Consider the following 20,513-nt stretch of genomic DNA (forward strand, 5'->3'; position numbering starts at 1 on the left):
TACTTGAAGTCAAGCCATGATGTGATACCTAAATATTGGAGTGAAACCCCACTTTTTGTGTTGGAAGGGTTTTCAAGCAATTTGGTCGGGTGGTTAGAGGACAGGAAGGGACCCTGATTAAAGCCCTTAATAAGAGATTCCAGTCTCATGATTAGATACTAAAAACACCTTTTTCCAAGTCATGTCTATTCCACAATCATTACTGAAAACAATGGTGGCTTCTCTATACCATTCAAGATTTTAATTCAGTGCTTCGCTCCTACTTAACAGCCTATGCTTCTCACCTCACTGATCCTCCAAACCCATTAAAGGTTAAGAAATATATTTTTAAAACAAAGCAATAAATCTATATATATATATATACTTTTTGTGCAATTGCTTGCTATTTAGAGAAGTTTTTATTCAAAACTCAGTGTACTCTCCAAGTGTTATAAGATACTCGTTCCCTCATTCTTTTCTACACTCCCAAACAAGAAAGAATTAAAACTCCATCCTATCTCATCCTACCCTATATGTACCTTCAAAGTCCGCAAATGCACGCGTACGCACACATGCGTCCATTTAATAGAACAAAAAAAAAAAAAAAAAAAAAAAAAAAAAAAAAAAAAAAATTACAACAACCTTCTTCAGAATTTATGGCAAAACTCAAAACTCTTGTTGGCTTGTGGCAATCTTCAATCACTATAACCAATGGTACAGTGAAGTATTCTGTACAGATGCATGCCTTTAATTCCTTCTCTCCTACTTCAGTACAAATTTGATGTGTGTCATCATTTACTGTTTTTCCTATACACAACTTTTTTTTTCATTTGTTTCCATCATCAACAAGACAACGACTGTGAGTAAGAAAGATTTTGTGACAACCTGCAAAGAGTAACATGTGTCAGAATATCTTGAGTGAGAGAGAGAGAGAGAGAGAGAGAGGGGGAGAGAGGTAAGATTACGTACCTAAAGTTAACATCATCCCTGTTATATTCAAAATTCATGTCCAAATAGATTAGGAGGATATATTTGATAAAGCTGAGCTTGAACATTCTGACAACCATACGTAAATAACTTGTGGAGCCTCAAAAACAAGGGGCAATCAGTCTCCTCTACCGAAAAACCCTGCATCATCTCAATTTTCCAATTCTGTTCTTGAGAAAGGCTGTGCATAGGCATATTACTTCCGAAAACTTTAGCACAAGTCTTGACCACAATCAAGGCTTATGGCATTATTTATGTCCGGACCTAACTGAAAGCCCACAAAAGAGCAATCATGAGACTTGGACAATAAATTTAACTTGTGAATATGCAGCAGCTTGATAGTATTTCTCTCAGAAAATTGTATGCAAGAGCAATATCTGTCATTACCTACTCAGGTCCAGAAATTAGATTTGACTTTATTCCAGTTTGTCTCTGTTTCCGTGAAACTATTCCTCAAGCAAGGCAGCAGAAACATGTCTAAAAGTTGGAGAAAGAGAACATGTTCTCACCATTCAAGCGAACTCTATGGCATCCGGAACTTCAACTGCTGCAAAGAGCCTCCATTGCAAGGCGTACTAGCTGTAATAATTCCTCTACATCATGGAAGCTGAAATCAAGGACCCTTCTAATGGAAGAGATAGCTTCCCCGTTTCCTGTGCCGGCAAGTACTACATCAGCAGCTGCAAAGGCAATCTGGGATTTCCTTGAGGCTTCCATGGCAAAATCTACATCTTGGGCCTGCACGCAGTTGCATATAAAGATTATTAATCTCATGTATAAGGCACATTTTTTTAATAGGTAAATAACCAAATGAAATCTGATCTGCCAAGATTTTTACGGAAAACAGATCTCCTACTAAGCAAGATCCAATGCACTATGGTTTAAAGACCAACGGGTAAACAAGTATGAAAAGCGGAAGTGGTACACATCCAATTAATCTGGAGCACTTAATCAGTGACACCTGATGCAACTCTAGCAATGTTTTTATTCTTTAATCTTTTATTTTCTTTTATTTTTTTAGTAAGTAATAGGAATATATATATTTAAAGGATAGACCTCACAAATCTAGCAATGTTAATCTAAGCAGCAAATAACCAGGTCAGTTGATTTCAGGGTCTGATTTTCTTCCTTTGACAGATCAAGGGGAAAGTCGCATAACCATGAGAAAAGTCAACTGTGTGTGTGCTCTCCATGAGAAGAGTTTACATATATACCCTAAGCTAAAATAAAATAGAATCCTTCCAAGGGTCAACAATTAGGTGATTAAGTACATCCAACAGGACATGTCTAAAAACGAAGACATCCATTTGAATGCTAGGAACTTGCCAGACATAACGTAAGCCATGACTAAAGCTTTCCTTCGAACTTTTTCCTAATTAAAGTCCTCCAGGCACCTCAGAATTCTCTTTTCAATAAGCCTGGAGCCATTGGTTAGGATAAAACTCCAACCCACCCACAAGGGCCAAGAGGTTGAACCCCTGCCCTCCCACACATGTAATGAGGGGGATAATGCTATTTGGTCTAAAGGACCTTGGTTAGGCACCTAAGGTTCAATTAAGCCTTATCATCCAATACCAGCATATAGGAACATCTATTTTTGAAGATTCTTTCATCCGAGCAAGTTTTTTCCCCTCAAATAGGATTTTCACAATGATAAGGAAATGAGCAAAAATGATAATAGAGTATACATACGAAGTTGAGCAGCCGCACAAATTTGGGACGGTTTCTGGCAGCAATGACAGGATTACCAGTAACCTGCAATGAACTTCCATCCTTGGCTACATCCATCTTGTCCATCATTGCTTGATTATTTAAGTCATCAACATCAGAGGCAGATGATGATGGAGACTCAACTGAAGAAAATGAAAACATAAAGAAAAAAGAACAAGAAAATCATTAAAGCGTCCCTGTGTACTTGACTGTGCTTTGCATTTTTCTAATGATATTACTATTACTTATCAAAAATAAATAAATAAGTAAACAAAATATCAAAAGACAATTCATTTCAATGATAGCTAGATCATAAACTGAATTTTATTTTCTTTTTTAATTTTTTTAATAGGTAAGCACTTTCTATCAGTTTAAAAGTGAGAAAAATTCAAAAACTTGATTTCCTCAACAATCAACAACTTTTTAGTGCCGGCTTCAGTTTCTGCACTGCAAATGCCAAGCCAGGAAAAAGGAAAGCCATTTTAGGCTAATAGGATTGGGCGAGGAATGGGATTCTCACCATTAATTAACACTTACAGTGCTGACTTGAGCCAAGCTTGGGCCTGATAAGCCAACCCAAGCCCACCCTAAAGAGAAATGATGCCCTGCCCAGTCAGGCGTGGCCTTTGAGGTATTACTTCATGCATTCCGATACTTCTTTAAATCATTAGCTTACACTCCACCAATCAAGCTATGACCTAATTAAGGGTGAGTTGGATAATGATAGGTCCTAAGTTATAGGATTTTAGGATATGTAGGTAAAACTGCATACTATAATTGTATGGCAGTGTTGGAATATATAGAGAATAAATCATCTAGTTTACACTAGATATCTTTTACATGAAGAGTTCTAGTACTAATAACTATCTACCTTATCACAAGACTTAAAGAGACCTAGACTAATAGAATATAACTAGTCTAAAGATTATCCACAGAGACAGAGTCTTGATCTAACTCTAACACTTTACACTTATCATTATCTAATAACAACTCTTGATCTAACTCTAACACTTTACACTTATCATTATCGGATAACAAGTCTAATCCAATACGCCCCCTCAAACTCGACGTGGGAGGATGAACGTTGAGGTTGAATCGGAACATGATGAACCGGGCAGCAGCAAGTGGCTTCGTGAGGATATCGGCCAATTAATCTTTTCCAGAGATGAAACATACTTTAAGGAGCTTTTTAGCAACCATATCTCGGACAAAATGATAGTCAATCTCTATATGCTTTGTGCGAGCATGATAGATAGGATTGGAAGCGAGATACGTGGCACCAATATTATCACAATACAAAATCGGTGGTTCTGGAGATATTACATCAAGTTCACGAAGAAGTTTTTGGATCCAAGTTAAACTCTGCAGCTGTATTCGCAATGGCCTTGTACTCAGATTCAGTACTAGATCGGGACACCGTGGGTTGTTTCTTGGAGCTCCAGGATAAGATGTTTTTACCAAGAAGGACACAATACCCGGAAGTAGAGCGCCGGTCATCAGGACAACTAGCCCAATCGGAATCTGAGTAAGCAGTGAGATGCTTTGAAGAATTCTTTGAAATGCAGAAGGTATGTGAAATTGTGGACTTTAAATACCGAAGGATACGTTTTATTGCCGACCAGTGAGTGTCCCGAGGATCTTGCATAAACTGTGATACTATATTGACTGCAAAGGCAATGTCAGGCCGAGTAAGGGAGAGATATTGAAGAGATCCCACCGTGCTTTGGTATTGAGTAGAGTCTGTAATAGTAGAACCTTCAAACCGGCTAAGAGTAGTGGAAGCCGACATAGGAGTAGCTATTGGCTTTGCAAGCAGCATGTTTGTCTTGGTGAGGAGATCATGAATATACCTCTGTTTTTTTTTTTTTGATAAGTAAGTAAAATTTTATAGAAAAGAAAGCGTAAGGCGCTCCTACATACACAGGAAATATACACAGGAGAGCCAAAGCTGACCCGAAAAAACCCGAACAAAAACCCAACAAAAAGACCCCAACACAAAACCTAGAAACCGAAATAACACCCAAAAGACAACCTACAAAAGAACCCAAGCAACGCACCCAAAAAAACCAAGGAAAACCTAAAAACTGAAAAAGCACCAGCGAACAACCCACAAGAACCCCCAAGGTATACAAACCTACGGCCTAATGGCCTTATCTTTCCTACACCTCGAAGAAGCTTTAATGTCTCCGTAATTGACGGAACTTTGTAGATTCCGAAGCTCCCTCTTACTTTCGTGTTTCTTGCGCTCTATCATCTTGCCCCAGATTTCAATGAGCCTCTGTCTCTGTTCCTCAGTCACCCCCGGATACATCTCAGAGATTCTCCCCCAAAGCTCTGCCTCCTTCTTCCAAGCCTCCTTCTCCCAATTCTGGTCGCAAACAAAAGGCGGATCCTTCACCTCTGGAGGCTCTAAAACCTTCTTCAAAGGGAGCTCCCTCTCCGGCGTCAACTTCTTAGCCGAAGAGATCTTCTTGCCCAATTCAGTCGTTCCAGCAGATAACGCCGGGCAACACCAGACTCTGGTACCCGACTAGGAGCCTCCAAACCTTCAAAAAACTTCTTCTCTTCTACTGGAACCGCAGGTGTTTGCGCAGACTTCTTCTTTTCTACTAGTGCCGCAGGGGCTTGAGAGGACAAGGAGAAGGAAGGATCCAACCCAGACCCAACCAGCAAGGGGACAGAACCCGGAGGAGCGAACCCAGAACTGCTAGGCAGTGGATCAGCAGCAAACCCAGGACCATCAGAAGAATCAGACCCAGCAATAGTCACCGGAGGACTCGCCGGAATCGTTGGGGCAACCAGAGTCACCGGAGGTACCACTTCCGGAACTAGCAAAGGGGGGAAGGTGAAAAGAACGGGCGGCTTAAAAGGGGCCGCCTGAGCAACCAAAACACCAACACTTGAGCTACTAGGCTGAGGAGCCGGAGTCGGAAGAAAATCCAGAACCACCGGCGCCAGAGAAAGGGGAGAAACCCGGGGCTCCTGCAAGCTACTTGACCCCATCCCGGAAGAAGACAAGGCCATAACCAACCCAGAACGTGCCGGCGACGAGAACTCCGGCCGAGAAGAGCGCCCAAAAACGGTCATCGACACCTGACCCGCAAACTCAGAGTTATCCGACTGGAATGAGGCTCTGAGTTTGGGTTTATTCAAGCATCGACCCAACCGGACCCTTCTACGCTTGGGGCCCCATCCTGACCCAGCAGAACGTCCTAGAAATTTCTAGACAGTCCGGCCCAAAATTTTCCAGACAGTTCGGCCCAAAGCCAAATTTAAACTGACAAGCATCCGGATCCACTCATGCAGATTCAAATTCAAACTAGAAGAGCCTCGTGCAGAGTGAGAATTGAGAGTCTTCTTCTTACCCGGCGGACGGACACTCAAGCCTTTATCCAACGGATCAAACGACATCCTTGTGAAATGGATTTATCCGTTGGTTCGTGCGGATTCTCCTCCAGCTCAAAGCAGTTGACCGCCCTACGCCCATTGTCGACCACCCTACACCACGACTCCGGCAACAAGTCCAACCCACGCAGATCGACATACGAACCCCGTAACCCAGAAGCAAACCCATGTTTGACGTGGGGGACAGCATCCCCCCAAACCACAGCCGCATAGGAAGGATGAGACCCACCCAATCGACTGGACGAGCCACCCAAACAAACCAAAGGAAACGCCTCGGAGTCTGGCAGTCGGTCCTTAGGACCTAGGAAGGTGATCATCTTCCGCAGCTCACCCGCAACCCGAGCCCAGCCCCCACCTTTATGACCTTTAAGGAGCCAGATAGCCCCTTTCCGTCCCCCTTCAGCAAAAACAACCACCTCTAAGTAGCGGCCGGACTTATTCTCACCGCCACGAACCATCAAATAAATCCAATATAACAAGTCTAATCCAATATAAGTTAAAATCGTACTAATTCCATATAATTAAGAAGTTTAATCTAGCCTGTATGTGCTTATATTTTTTAAGGGAAAATTGCTAAATTGGTTCATGTTGTTTGACATTGTAACAAATAAATCCTTGTGGTTTTTCCAAATGAGCTTATAAACCCTTACGGTATACTTCTATAACAAAATTATCCCTCCATATAAATTTTGTCATTTTTTCCGATAGACCCTTTATAAAATTACATTTTACCTTCAAATAAAATTATAAAAAATAAAAGAAAAATGGAACAATAAAAACCTTGGTTCGGGGATGATGGGATGCTCGGCCACCCCCTCTAGCCGGTTCTAGGGGTGGTCAACTACCCCCAAGGGCCTTAGCGGGTCGTTTGGCCACCCCCGAAGGTTGGTTATGGGGGTGGTTCGGCCACCCCTCTTTGGCCAATTCTGGGGGTGGTTAGAGGTAGGTTTTGAAGGTGGTCGGCTACCCGCTTGAGCCACCCCTGAACCAAGTTTTTTTTCTTTTTTTATTTTATTTTGTTTTATTATAATTTTTTACTAAAGGGGAGATTGTGGTTTGGGAGGATGATGTTGATTTTTGGGATGTTTTGCCTTTGGATTGGGCGTCAGAGGGTGCTTTTGGGGAGGAGGCGTTGGCAATTCGGGATGCCATGAAAGAAGAATTTCAGCATGACAAGATGATATCGCACCAAAAGTCCAAAGGCAAGAGGGAGCTTTGAATCTACATAGCTCTATCAACTATGGCGACACTAAGCCTTCTGCTAGGAGTAGGAAAGGAAAGAACCTTATTTTGTAGAGTTGTATGCTTGGGTTGGTTTGTGGGTCGTTCTTAAGGCTTTTGGTTTTTGCTCAAGATCTTGTGAGGGTTGTTGTTCTTGGGTTTTTCCCTCTGTTTTTTGGGTTTGCTTGTATTTCGGGTTTAAGGTTTTGGGGGTGTTTTCATGTTTTTTGGGTGGGGGTATCTTCTGGGATGTATTTTGTAGTTTGGGCTTTATGGGAGTTTCTTCTAGATTTTGGGTTTTTGGGGCCTTCGGGATTTGTGTGTGCGTAGGTTCTTGTGGGTTTTCTTCTGTGGGCTAGCTGGGTGTTCCTGTGTATACTTCATGTGTACTTAGAAGCATTTTTCGCTTATTTTAATAAAGTTTTCTTACTTATCAAAAAAAAAAAAATTTACTAAAGGGTAAATTTTTTATTTCATAAAGGTGGTGTCTCAAAAATTGCTGGAATTTGTAGGAAGGGATTATTTTGTTACATAGGCATACCACATGGATTTATACGCTCATTTTGAAACCACGGTGATTTATTTGTTACAAGGTCAAACCACAAGGACCAATTCAACAATTTTCCTTTATTTTTTTAAGCTCAAGCCAAACCTGAAGGTTAGTCAAGCTTAAAAATCAGCCCTTACCACTATCGGCCTACACCCCAACCATGAGCACTGCGTTTGTTTTTTGGATTTAGCTGGGGGCTAATTACCCTGGCCACCATATGGACTTATACCCAGCATACCCTAATAAGAAATCATAAAGACCCCACTACAAATATGACATCACAGATTGTTTGTTATGTACTTTTCTGGTATGGCATGAAAATTGTAGCAAAGCAAGAGAAATTATGAAGGAATTAGGGAAGAAGATGAAGATTGAAATAAGAGTAACTAGGGGCACTTAGAGAAGCCCAATCTCTCCAAGGCACTTCAAGAGGCCTAGGCTCTCCAAAAAAGGATTCTCATCAATATTCATTTTCATATCTTTCTTTACATATTGGTTCCCTTTTATAGACTATAAATGTCTAACCGAAAGCATCTTCTAGAAGCATATCCTAGCTAATTCTCCTATTTACCCCTTTATTATATCTTCCTGGAATACCCCTATATTATATCCCTTACATTGTTCAATTGGTAACTCAAAACATACATGTTCTTAACAATGTCTGCTTTAAAAAAAAAAAGGAGGATTCTTATCTTAAAAAACACGTTTTCTGAGAATTATGCCAATAGGCATAAATAATTTCAAATTACATGACTAGATAGGGATCTCCATGTACTATCAAAGGTTTTCCACACTACACTCATTCCAAAAATTTGGCAAAGATTGTTAATTCTTAAGGTTAAATCCTATAAGAAAAGAGATTACTAAAAAAATTAGTGAATCGGGTCACCAACCCCTTGTGCTTTTTGCCATTTTAACTTTAAGACCCTGTTTTCAATTTGTAGATCTAAGACCTAAGTTTAGGCACATTCTAAATTCGAGACCTCTATCAACATTTTTGTCATAAATGGTTGTGAGATACAATTATGGGTCACGGCGGTGGCGGTGGCGGTGGCCGTGGGGCACAACCAAGCCAGGGCTGGGTCATGGTCCTAGCTAGCCCTATCTAAGGGGGTGGTTAGGGGCTGGCTCCTGGCCACCCCCACTGAACAGGGTGGCCAAAAGACACCCGCTAACAGAGGAGGTGGCTAGAGCCACATATGTGTATATATATATATACGTTTAATTGTATTCATGATCATTTCTAATGAAAATATTGACAAAGGTCTCGAATCTTAAACTTAAGTATTAAATCTATCAAGTTGAGAACTGAGGACTTAAAAGTTAAAATGACAAAAAGCACAGGGGGTTTGTGACCGGATTGTCCAAATTTTATCATTTCTCATTCATAATGTTGGCTACTAATTTGTATGAATAAGAACATGTGTGTACAAAAAATAAAAAAATAAAAATAACGTCAACCAACTCATCAATTTTTTTTTCTCTTCGTGAACTGCAATATACCAACATATACGCCTATGACATGTTCAAAGCCTCAAAGGCCAGGGTCACTAAACCATATTTTTTTCATAACAGTCTAAAAGCATTGCAAAATACACAACCCATCTCTTCAGGCCTCAACAAAAGACTGAAAAGAGGATGAGATGTATTCTTAAGCAAGAAAAGGATTATCATTGGCATTTCTGTCTTTCTTTCCTAAATCTTTGTTAATCTAAAATTTCTTAATTTACATCCAACCATGGCATCCTTATTCTTACCTGGAGAAACCCTTTGTAGAGTCATTTGTAACTCATGTCGGTCACTGCTTGCAATGAAATGATTGGAATAGATTATTCGCATGTATGCCACTTCCATGCATTTGTATGCCAAAGCAGCAGAGGCCATGTCTTTGCATCTCTCATATTCACTGGCACAATATCTGTAAATTTAAAAAGTTCTAAGGCTTCAACAAGCCAGATGAAAATGAGGATATCTAAAACAATCTGAAGGGGTATTCAACTTCAATAAGCTACATACTGAATAAATTAGATCAGCTGAAAGACTACTGTATTTTACAGCAAGCTTCAGACCAATATTAATTCTTTAAACAACCTATGTTACTTTCTAGTTCCTACCCCTCTTTTCTCTGTTTTTTCTTCTAAGAGTAGATACATATATGAAGGTGTTGAAGCACTTGCACACCCAATTGCAGTTTCACCCAGATGCTTATATTTTAGAATTTAAGAAGTGATTAACTGTGTCAAGCTTTTAACAATTTATGAGACAGCTTAGCATAGCTGATAAAATGTAGTTCCTGGATTTAACAATGCAATCGTCCGGTACTGGCACCTTCCATTACAGTGACTTAGAATTAATCCACATACTGGATGCCACCTACTAATATTTTTAACATTTCATTATTACTTAAAATGACTCAAGGAGTCACAAATTTGTCACTGTTTGGGCCTTAAGACATTTTGTTTTTTCATTCTTCTCAATCGTATCATCATTACATTATTCATTATTCTGATACAGATTCACTCCAAGTTTTCAAAGTATATGACACTGCCATATGAAATAATTCTAATGCTAACAACTTAAAATAACTTCTTCGATTTTTATCATCAAATACTGCAAAGACCTACTCGGTGAAGGGCCACTCATCTTGCGATCTATATTAAGGCCCTGCTATGCTTTTTCTTTTTGGTCTCCTTTTGTCTTGATTTTCTTAACTTTTATTCTTTCATTCCAAAATTCTTTTTTATTCCTTAGGAAGAGGGAAATGAAACATCTCCACATGGTTTGCATTCAATGCTTACTCGCATAGCTTTGCAGTAGTACTATATGCTGCAGTCGATGTTGTATCTCCATATTTGGCACTCTTGCTATTACAAGGATCTAACAGCGATGCCCCATGGAGAAACTTCAGAGCTGCCTCGAAGCATACCTCAGTACTTTCAAGTCCTGACCCAGAAATCTAGAAAGCAAGTTAAAAGCATTCAAAATGTTAGCATAACATTAACATTTAAAACATTTAAGACAACAACAAAGCATGAGAGCAGCAAATATTGACAGACCTTAAGACGATCCGCAGAATGCTTAAGATCTTCTGCTTCTTTCAAAGCACTATTTGCTGCATGAGTAGAGTTATCCTTTCTTCTATGACTTGTTGAAACAGTATCCCTGATCCCATGCCTTTTACTTGTGGGATGTCTTGAACTAACATGATGAAGTCCATTTTGGCAGTCATCCTTCCCAAGATGTTGTGAATCCTTGAATGAATCACCACCATCAGATCCATCAGCTGGCAATACACCACCATTCCTCATCGCTACTTGCACTTGATGAGTTCTTTCTGAACAGAGCCATTTTGAAGATTTCTCGTCATTTTGACTCTGCAGCGAATTCTGTCTTGCAACAGATTTTCCACCCTTCGGACAAATAGTATCCATTTTCCACTGTGGGTTCTCAAGTCTGTCATGAGTAATTCTGTTCTCTCTTTTACGACTGTCATTCGAACATTTGCCAGCAGAAACTCTCATGACAGCATGATTGTTCACAACTTTAGTAGACTTATTTCCATGGATTTTGATTTTTCCCACCTTTATGTCTTTCTTGTAAGTTGCAAAATCATGAGATTCATTCTCAACCTCATATTGCACATGATCTGACTCTTCGTGCCCATTAAACGACTTAGAGATCCTAATCCTGCTTTGATCATATTCAGAAATTGGAGTTGACTGCCTTTTTTTGGCCTGGGAAGAGGAACCATTTCTAGATTTCTCAGGAAGAGACTTATTAGGAAAGTAATAGTCATCAACTCTTTCCATATGATGGAAACGGTGTTTTATGCTTGGTTCATTAAAATTCTGGTCATTTTGTTTGTCACTTTCAATACAATCACTCACCAAGTGTGAGTTTAGTATATTACAAGAATGACCGGTCAATGATTTAGATCTTTCATGCATTTTATGATCAGTCAACTCGTTCTGATAATCAAACAAGGGGGAACCTGAAGACCCATTCTGAACCAGGGGGAAGGCTTTTTCCTTCCTTACTAACCCAGACTCATTCCTTCCACCATCACCTTTACCTACAAAGCATCTTCCTGGGCTATTCATGAGAGACAGACCTACATCTGCATCGCCATCCTTCCCTGAAAGGCTCCTTGTAAGATTTTCTGAGTTGGAAATTCTCAAAGGAGAAGAACAAACTGATTCTGCAGGAGAACCTTTAACTTCATGGAAGTTCACTTTAATTTTACCTGTGCCTAAAATCATGGATGAGCTAGAGGTGACTGGAATACAAGGCTGTCCAACTTCCAAGTCCCTTCTAGAAGAATTGTTACCATCAACAGTCCACTCAGATAAATTGTATCCATCATGCCTCTCCAAACGCTGGTTCTTAAAACTTTTTCCGCCTTTGTACGAACGATTACTATCTAAAGGATTATTTTTGCTAATTGACAAAAGAATCTTAGTTACCTTACCTTTATTGTCTGGTTCACCACTGGCCTTACTAGAACTGGTTTCCTTTCCTTGAAACTTTGATTCTCTGGCCTTCTTTTCTTTTCTGCATTCTCTCCCACTTGACTCCTCCATCGGTATCCGTTCATCTTTAATATGATGCCTATTACTAGGAAGGTCATCTAGTTGAATTTGAGTATCTTGCCGCTCCTTCAATTTTCTCTTCTTTCCAGCTATAGTCTTATGAACCTGTTTCTTAGATTGTTTAACAGAAGGCAATGAACCATCATGTGGAGCACCCTTTATATAAATTGAACGGATTTCATTATATTTCTGAATATCAGTTTCAGCTTCCTTCATTGACAACCCAGCAGGATCCTGGTCTATATCAGTATAATGCGTGCTTTGTGTCTTTGCTTTCTTAAAAGGTCTAAAATCATCCTGATCAGACTGCATCCTGCTCTTTGTTTTCAATGGCTTGGCATCACCTGAAAAAATAAAATAAAAAAATCAACCATATGGTAGACTGCAAGAAACATTTAGGAAACATCAGCTCAAAAGAGAATCCTAACTATAATATTGCCAATAAAAAACTATATGTCGGCATCCATACAAAATTGGTGGCCTAGTTTCAAATAGACCAATTAAATTGGGATATCAAACAAGATTCAAAAGTACATGGATTCAAACTATTAACTACTTCTGATAAACAAACTAAAATATTTCTATTGAGTTATATAAGAACAGTGAGGTAATATATATTTGAATCTATCATTTGAATCCCAAACATCATTAGATACAGATCGAGTGCTCAAGCAAACTTTTTTACTTTTTGACTTTTTGTTTATACAGTCAGTTAACTACAATGTAAATTTTTAGTAATTTATCTGACATGTAATGCCTACAAACAAATTGCAAAACATTCATCAAATAAAATTCACTAAAAATCACTGCAGGCATCAAAACATGTTTATCATAAGATTCTGAGAATTCACTATCCTAAATAAAATTTATAATGCATAAACTAATTCACTATGTACTGATACTTAAATATAGAGTTCAGGCAACAGAACTGTTTGAATATTTATCAAATGATTAAATCTATACGTTATTATAAGCTTAAGCTTCTAAGAAAACTGATCATTTAATATAGTATGGGGCCTCACTTATTGAGGGAAGTTTGGACCAACACGTGAGATAAGTGTTAGTATATTTATTAATTAAATAAATTTATCATTTCTTATCAACTTACACTTTTGGTATAATTGGTGATTTAATAAGAACAATACATGCTGATATTTAAACCATGTGAGCAGCTAGTAGTTCTTACCAGATCTTTTCTCCAATTTCAGCTCCAGAGAAGATTGGCTCAGATTCTGTAAACCCTTGCTTTTAACAGGGACCTGTTGATTCTTCTTTTTAAGATTCAAGACGTCCATGTAACCACCATGCTGAGCTGCATTTAATACTGCATTTGCTCCAAGTTTCTTCTTTCCAACACCAGCCACACAGGTGAAACTGAGATCTTGGCAGTTTTGGTTAAGATGCTGGGCATCAACTGAAGTTTCTCCAGATGCAGTTCCAACAGGATAAGTCTGCTGATTATGTTGTGTCTCAGAAACAGGAACTTGGTATAATGAATTCAGAGCATTTGTTGTCTCCTCCTCACTGAAGCTACAGCTATTCATTCCAGGCCTGAAACAGTTTTATCACTGCAATGATCAGGAGAGAGAGAGAGAGAAGGGGGGAGAGAGAGAGAGGTCAAGCCTTTTGGAAAGTATTCTATTTTAATGGGAAATTAATCTAACCATCTACCACTGGCAACAGACTAGTTTTTTGCTACAACGAGTGTAACATTATAGTAAAACATATGACCATGACTCACTGTCTAATAGATATGTAGACTAGAACGAATTTCACTTATGACATGAGTCATGATCTGATCTTGCAAGCTCAAAAATTTCATTTTCCAGCGAATACAAAAAAAATTAGGAAATAAAAAAGGACAATCTTAGAGCTATTGCTGCTAAAGTTTGTCCATCTCCCTCGTTATAACACGTCCCTTACCAAGAACTCATGCACTTTTTATGAGATCACCAATCACCAGAACATAGTTCTCAATTTGCTCATAATCATAGTTCATCAACAATTATCATTGAAAAGTTATACAAGTTAACCTTTATAATCATTATCATCACAACTGCAAAACCTTCATAAATTCAAGAAGAGAACTTACAGCCAGTTAAGCATGCTACACAGCCACTTCTTTGGCAGGTGATCAGGATTTGTGCCATATGGTAGAAGCCGCCACTTGAGACACTTGTCACAGCATACCCAATTTTCCTCTATGACTACTGGAGCAACCTCTGTGGGAAGGGGAGAAGGTAATGTAGTTGCATTCTTCAAGTGTCCCTTCAAATGTGCTTCAGAAAATGACGGGAAAACATTCTTTTTATTACCAGATCTCTCCTTTAGTTTCTTGCCGAATGTATATGATTCTTTCTCAGAAACCTCAGGCCTATAGTCCTTTGCCAGACCTTTACCAGAGGCTTCCTTTGATTTGTTGCTAATTGCATGGGATCCTTTCCCAAGCACCTCAAACTTATAGTCCTTTGAATCTTTACCTGATGTATCCTTTGATTTGTAGCTGAATGCACAGGGTATTTTCCCAGACACTTCAAGATTAGAGTCCTTTGCCTGATCTTTACCTGACCCCTCCTTCGGTTTGACTCTGAATGTAAGGGATTTTTTCTCAGAAACCTCAAGCTTAGAGTCCTTTGCCTGATCTTTAAGAGGAATTCCTAACGCATCACTTACACATTCTTTCTCTGCTAGTTTTTTGTTAGCGGTTCTAACACTAAGGCTATCTTTTGCCTTCCTCGAACCCTTGTGTAATTTATCATCCCCTCTACTCTTGAATGGAAAGTAGCTCTCATAAGTGAGAGTATCTTTTGACTCTGATGAGGAACTAACCCTCAAGCTCTCTTTAGACTTCCTGGTAGCTGTGGTATCATAATTTTGGCTTCTCGTAGACTTCCTCTCACCCCCAGACAATGATTGGTCCTTCACGTGAGACATTTCCACACCATCATGTTGGCAGGTGGTTTTCCTCTCACAATTCTGTTGTGCAGGAGCCACTGTTCCCCAATCACAAACTTTGCTTCCCTTTGGCATGTCACAGTGTTCTTCAAACAAATCAAGACTTCTATCACCTTTGGTTCCACCACCTTTTTCTAGATCACGGCCTACTTTTTTCTCTTTCTGAATCGTTCCTGCCAAACTATTCTTTGCATTCTGCTTATCATTAGTCTTGCTAGCCATTGACCCCAAGGTTTCCTCTTTTACCATGTTCAAGGAGACAAATTTGTCCTTTGCCCTACCCATATTGGCTTCAGATGTCATACCAGTACCATCTGCCATGTCTCTACCTTTACTAAGTTTATTAGATTCAGGAGGAAGCTTCAAGTTATTAGATACAATCTCCTTACTGGTTGAGGTCATAATGTTTCCTTCTTTCTTCAAACCAGCATCAACACTGTTAACAGGATCCTCATAACTCCCATTCTTCGATTCTACCAATCTACTGTTTTTATCTCCAAACTTCTTTTTCTTCTCCCCAAGCACTTTTATACTATGAATTTTTGAAGCAATCTCATTTTTGAAGACAGGACACCTCTTTTGAACAGGCCCAGATCTACTGTCATCTAAAAGATTTTTATCTTCTATTAAGCAAACCAAACTATCATGAAGAGGCGATAATAGTACACCGTTTGGAATAGGAAAAGAGGTCATGATCTGCTCCATACATTGGAATGGCAAAAGGCACAGTTAAATCATGAACTTCCGCACATAGAAATACATGATAAGATAACAAAAGGTTGAAATAAGATTCACCTTAATTATGCAGGAGGGATATTCACCCTGTTTACCAAGAGAATCTGGAGAGACCCCTTCCCACTCTGCAGGGTTGCCCTCTGACACTGAAGACGGAGACATGTCAAGACCAAGATTACTGTAAATTGAAGCTTTTTTTTCAGTTAAAATGTTGTCCAGCCCCACTTTGATCCGGAACTTCAGTGATTTTTTATCAGACTGATCAATTGGCAGTTTGAGAGGTTTGTGACTTGAGACACAATCCCCTGAATTCCAAACTTTGGACAAAGTGTCCACAGAAGAATTCCTTAGTTCAGGCACGGAAAGAACAGCTGAAGCAGGTGCAGGTCTCATAAGTGTTGAATTTCGCGGGGCACTCTGCATAATCATAATAGGCAAAGAACTCAAGTGCCTAGAATATAAAAGGAACAAAATAAAACGAAAAACCAACCACATACCTCCAAGGGTAGGTCATGAGAATGGTTGTTTTGACCTTTTTGTGGAGTCCCAGAGTGAGACCAAATAGAAGGAGCCTGCTGGTATGCAGGTAAAAATGAACCATACCCACCAAATCTTGCCCCTGCCAATAAGTTGATCCCCAAAATCATCATTGCAGATGTGCTGATACTAAATTTAATCATATTATTGTATTTTAACATCCCCTCAATTCATTACTTACCCAAGTTCTGTGCGGAAATTCCACCCTCAAAATCTTTCTGATACTGTCCCAAGACATCTTGAATCCTCTCATCCTACAAAAACCAGAGTAAATTGTTAATATCACTTGAAACACAATGCCACCAAAACATGAGATCAATAAAGAAAGCAATGACAAGAACCACTGATTGAATACGAAAAAAGATCCATCATAGCATAAAATCCGGTGTAGCAATAAGTATTTGAAAAGGCAAGTCCAGTACAAAAGGCAATTAGATTTAATATCAGGTGTTAGGATTGAAATTGAAATTATTTAAATCTAACCTGATACCACTTTTGAGATTATTATTTTGACATTAGGTGCATCCGAAATGGTCTGGAGTCAAACATTGCATTCTTATAGAGCTAAACTGTAAAGAACCACAAGGTGGTTTCTCTTTAAGAACTTGCTTTTATCGTTTATTGGCACCTGAATATGGAATATATTCAGAAAGTACAAAAGACATATCAGGTTGACAACCAGCTTAAGCGAAAGGAGGAGCAACACCAAGCAATCTAGGGTGGAGATGTTCTAGCAGCATATTTGATTAGAATGAGTTCAAAAGGAGAGTTACTTGTACTTGACTACCAGATTTAGATAAAACCTTTTTTTTTTTTTGATAAATAATTCAGATCTTATTGAGACAAAAAAAAAAAAAAAGGGTTAAACCCTCGTACACGAAAAGTATACAACAGGGACTCAACCCTATAAGCTACTACAATGTAAATAGCTAATCAAATCAACCAAATTTGTAGAGACAAAGTTTGGAACATTAACAAGAACCCAACCAAAGAAAGATCTCAAAAAAGAAGATTTTAGAAATAGCACGTTTGTCTCACTATCCTAGAAAATACGACAATTCCTCTCTTCAAATGCTCCACATTAAAGAGGGCAAGAATAACTTTCCAGATAGCCTCTTTGGGAAGTCCCCTCCCTTGTACTATCCAGCAATGAAGAAGTTCTTGGATGTTGCTAGGCATAACCCGCGAGACTCTAAAAAGATTAAGCATCAATTGCCAGAGAGCCGAAGTATACTCGCAATGGATGAGAAAGTGATTAGTCATTTCCTCATTCTTTTTACACAGACAACGCCAATTAGCTAAATAATGTTCCTCTCGTATCTGGAAGCTCCTTTTGTTTTCATTGTGTCTCTGTGCAATGTATCTCAGTGCAGGAAGTTTATATTATTTTAAAATCTAGTCAATGTGCACCAATTCATAAATGATGGCCATTCCATCCTCAACTACTTACAGAGAAAAGGCTATTCCATGCTCAACATGCAAATTTGTGTCTGCACACATATCTTTTGACATATTATCTTTGAAATTATAATTCCAAAATGGATTGGACATAGTCTTTGATAAGCTCAATAGATAATAATTACAAATAACTTCTTTCAACCTTGAGATGACAATAGCCTTTAAATACTGAAGCATTTTAGTAGTCCTAGCAGAAACAACATCCAATATGGATGGGTTGAGGGAAGTATCCCACTAGCTTTGAGCCCAGCAAAAATAAGATCAGTTGAACTATTAATCAAGCCAAACAAATTTTTAAATCACTTAATGCATCTAATGAAGACCAATTGTCATGACTCGAGGGACTTACTAGTCATATTTGTACGATACCCCCACAGGACTAATCACAATTGGGGCTCTCCAATAATTGTTTGAATAACTCAAATTCAACTAGTTACTAATCAAAAAAAAAAACTCAATTTCAACTAGTTGTTTAATGTAGGACTTAATACTTATCCATAGAGCATTTCTGCAATTCACAAAATCCAAGGTATCACAATATCCTCTATTCAAATTCCTAACATCCTCACCAGGCCCAATGTTATGGTTTAACGATCTTAATTGTATGGATTGTGAAAGCATTACTTGGGCATATGTTAAGTCCTATATTGAATGTATACTACGTGGAATTGAACTATATAAACAATTATGGGGAGCCCATACAGTGATCAGTCCTTTTGAGGTATCAAACAAATGTGGCTAACGTGTCTTTGGGTTGTGACAAATAGTATCATAACCTACCTAATAATGTAATGGCTCACAGACACACACAGTAGTGCAACGCATATGCTAATGAAGATAATAGGAATTCAAGTGAGGGAGATTGTGAGGATTGTGAAGTTATTGCATAGATATGTGTCAAGTCCTTCATTCGATGTGGTACTAAGAAGAACTGAGCCACACAAACAATTACAGGGAAGCCTCAATAGTGACAAGTCCTTGGGATATAAATATTGCACATATGTGGTTGACGTTGGTATGAAGTCTAAAACCACATTACCAACAATGTGTCTAGGGCCAAATAAAAATAATAGATACTACATTCTATTTCTGTAGCTAGTTCCATTCTATTCCACCACAAATTTCTAAATGCTCTTTTTGCTTGCTGAGAAGATGCAGGGAAAGAAAACAACTCCTCATTTGGACCTGTTTTCACATCATTTATTATCCATAAAAGCAAAGCCCTCATCCAAAAATTAGTTGAGACGAGCCTGTTGTATTATAAAGAAACCAGCACAAACATCCAAACGCAAGTTCTTTACAGGACTTCAGCTCAAGCTTACAATTAAGTGTATCCCATAAAAAACATCCAAACACAAGTGCACGAAAGGCAACCAAATTTAAGCATATCACTTGAATTGATCAAACCACGAAAGGATCAACATAAAACATCAATAAAAACCCTTACAAAGTAAGAGAGAGCGTCATCAGTATCAATGTTTTGATCATTGTCCATGTGAGAGCAATAAGCCTCATCCTCGACAGGCTCAGTTTCCCCCATCTCCACTACCACCAACACCACCAGACCCAAACAAGAACCTAACTTTTACTCTTTCATGAAAAATCCATCCCAGAAAGCCAAAATTTCCTCATAATTTCACTTCCAGGAGGAGTGAAATTTGATCAGTGCCACAAAATATCAAAAACCCACCTCGGAAAACTCAAAACCCAGAAAACCCACGAATGTAATCGCTCAAAATCACCAAACTCAGGCCTTGATCATCCCCAAACCCCCAAATTTCCTCCAAAATAACAAAGGCCCTGAACTGACACTTAATCAAGAGCACAAAATATTGAAAACCCACCTCGAAAATCAAAAACCCAGAAAAACCCGTGAATCAAATGCCTCCAAATCACCATTCTTGAACCTTATTGGCAATCTCTCTCGCCCAAAAAACTCTATTCAGGTACTTTTCCAAGACCACAAGAAATAGCATTGCGTAGAAGCTCTTTGTTAAATACGCGCAATCTCTGTCACTGCCAAGCATTTATTGTGGCACCAGTGAAGGTTCTCCTGCCTGACAAGGTTTGTCAAAATAGGAGTAAATTAAGCCTTCGCATTTTATTTAATAGTATACGTGACATGTTGTCACTTGTCAATGTGTTGTTACGTCATGACATCATATCGAAAATAATCTTAAATATGATGTGGACATCAAACACATTCTAGATAAAAAAAAATAAAAAAATAAAAATAAAATCAAATAAAATAAATATTCTTTATTACAAAGAAAGATGGCACATATTCTTCCTAAGTATGTATTTGTATGAGTGAGAATCACCAATAAATTTTAGAAAAAGTAATTTATATATTTTACATTAATAATAAAAGTGTATGTAATGTTCTT

At 38.6% G+C, this 20,513-nt stretch overlaps 1 protein-coding gene across 2 annotated transcripts; it reads right to left on the reverse strand.

Moving 5' to 3' along the window:
• Window positions 1-632: 632 nt before the first annotated feature.
• Window positions 633-20,186, reverse strand: LOC133851424 (cysteine-tryptophan domain-containing zinc finger protein 7-like). 2 transcript variants are annotated; one of them, XM_062287852.1, is made up of 13 exons: window positions 19,574-20,186; window positions 16,850-16,922; window positions 16,629-16,750; window positions 16,192-16,548; window positions 14,534-16,092; window positions 13,628-13,992; window positions 10,909-12,785; window positions 10,651-10,808; window positions 9,610-9,770; window positions 2,659-2,819; window positions 1,476-1,704; window positions 949-1,234; window positions 633-864 (listed from the first exon to the last, which is right to left on the reverse strand). In XM_062287852.1, exons 1-11 carry the CDS (start codon window positions 19,664-19,666, stop codon window positions 1,507-1,509), a joined length of 5,124 nt encoding a protein of 1,707 aa, XP_062143836.1. In that variant the 5' UTR covers window positions 19,667-20,186; the 3' UTR covers window positions 633-864; window positions 949-1,234; window positions 1,476-1,506. The 2 variants fall into 2 exon arrangements, with proteins under 2 accessions (XP_062143836.1, XP_062143835.1); XM_062287851.1 differs by having other exon boundaries at window positions 1,354-1,704.
• Window positions 20,187-20,513: the final 327 nt, after the last annotated feature.

Source organism: Alnus glutinosa, chromosome 12 (genome assembly GCF_958979055.1).
Source record: "Alnus glutinosa chromosome 12, dhAlnGlut1.1, whole genome shotgun sequence".
NCBI classification, from domain to species: Eukaryota; Viridiplantae; Streptophyta; class Magnoliopsida; order Fagales; family Betulaceae; genus Alnus; species Alnus glutinosa.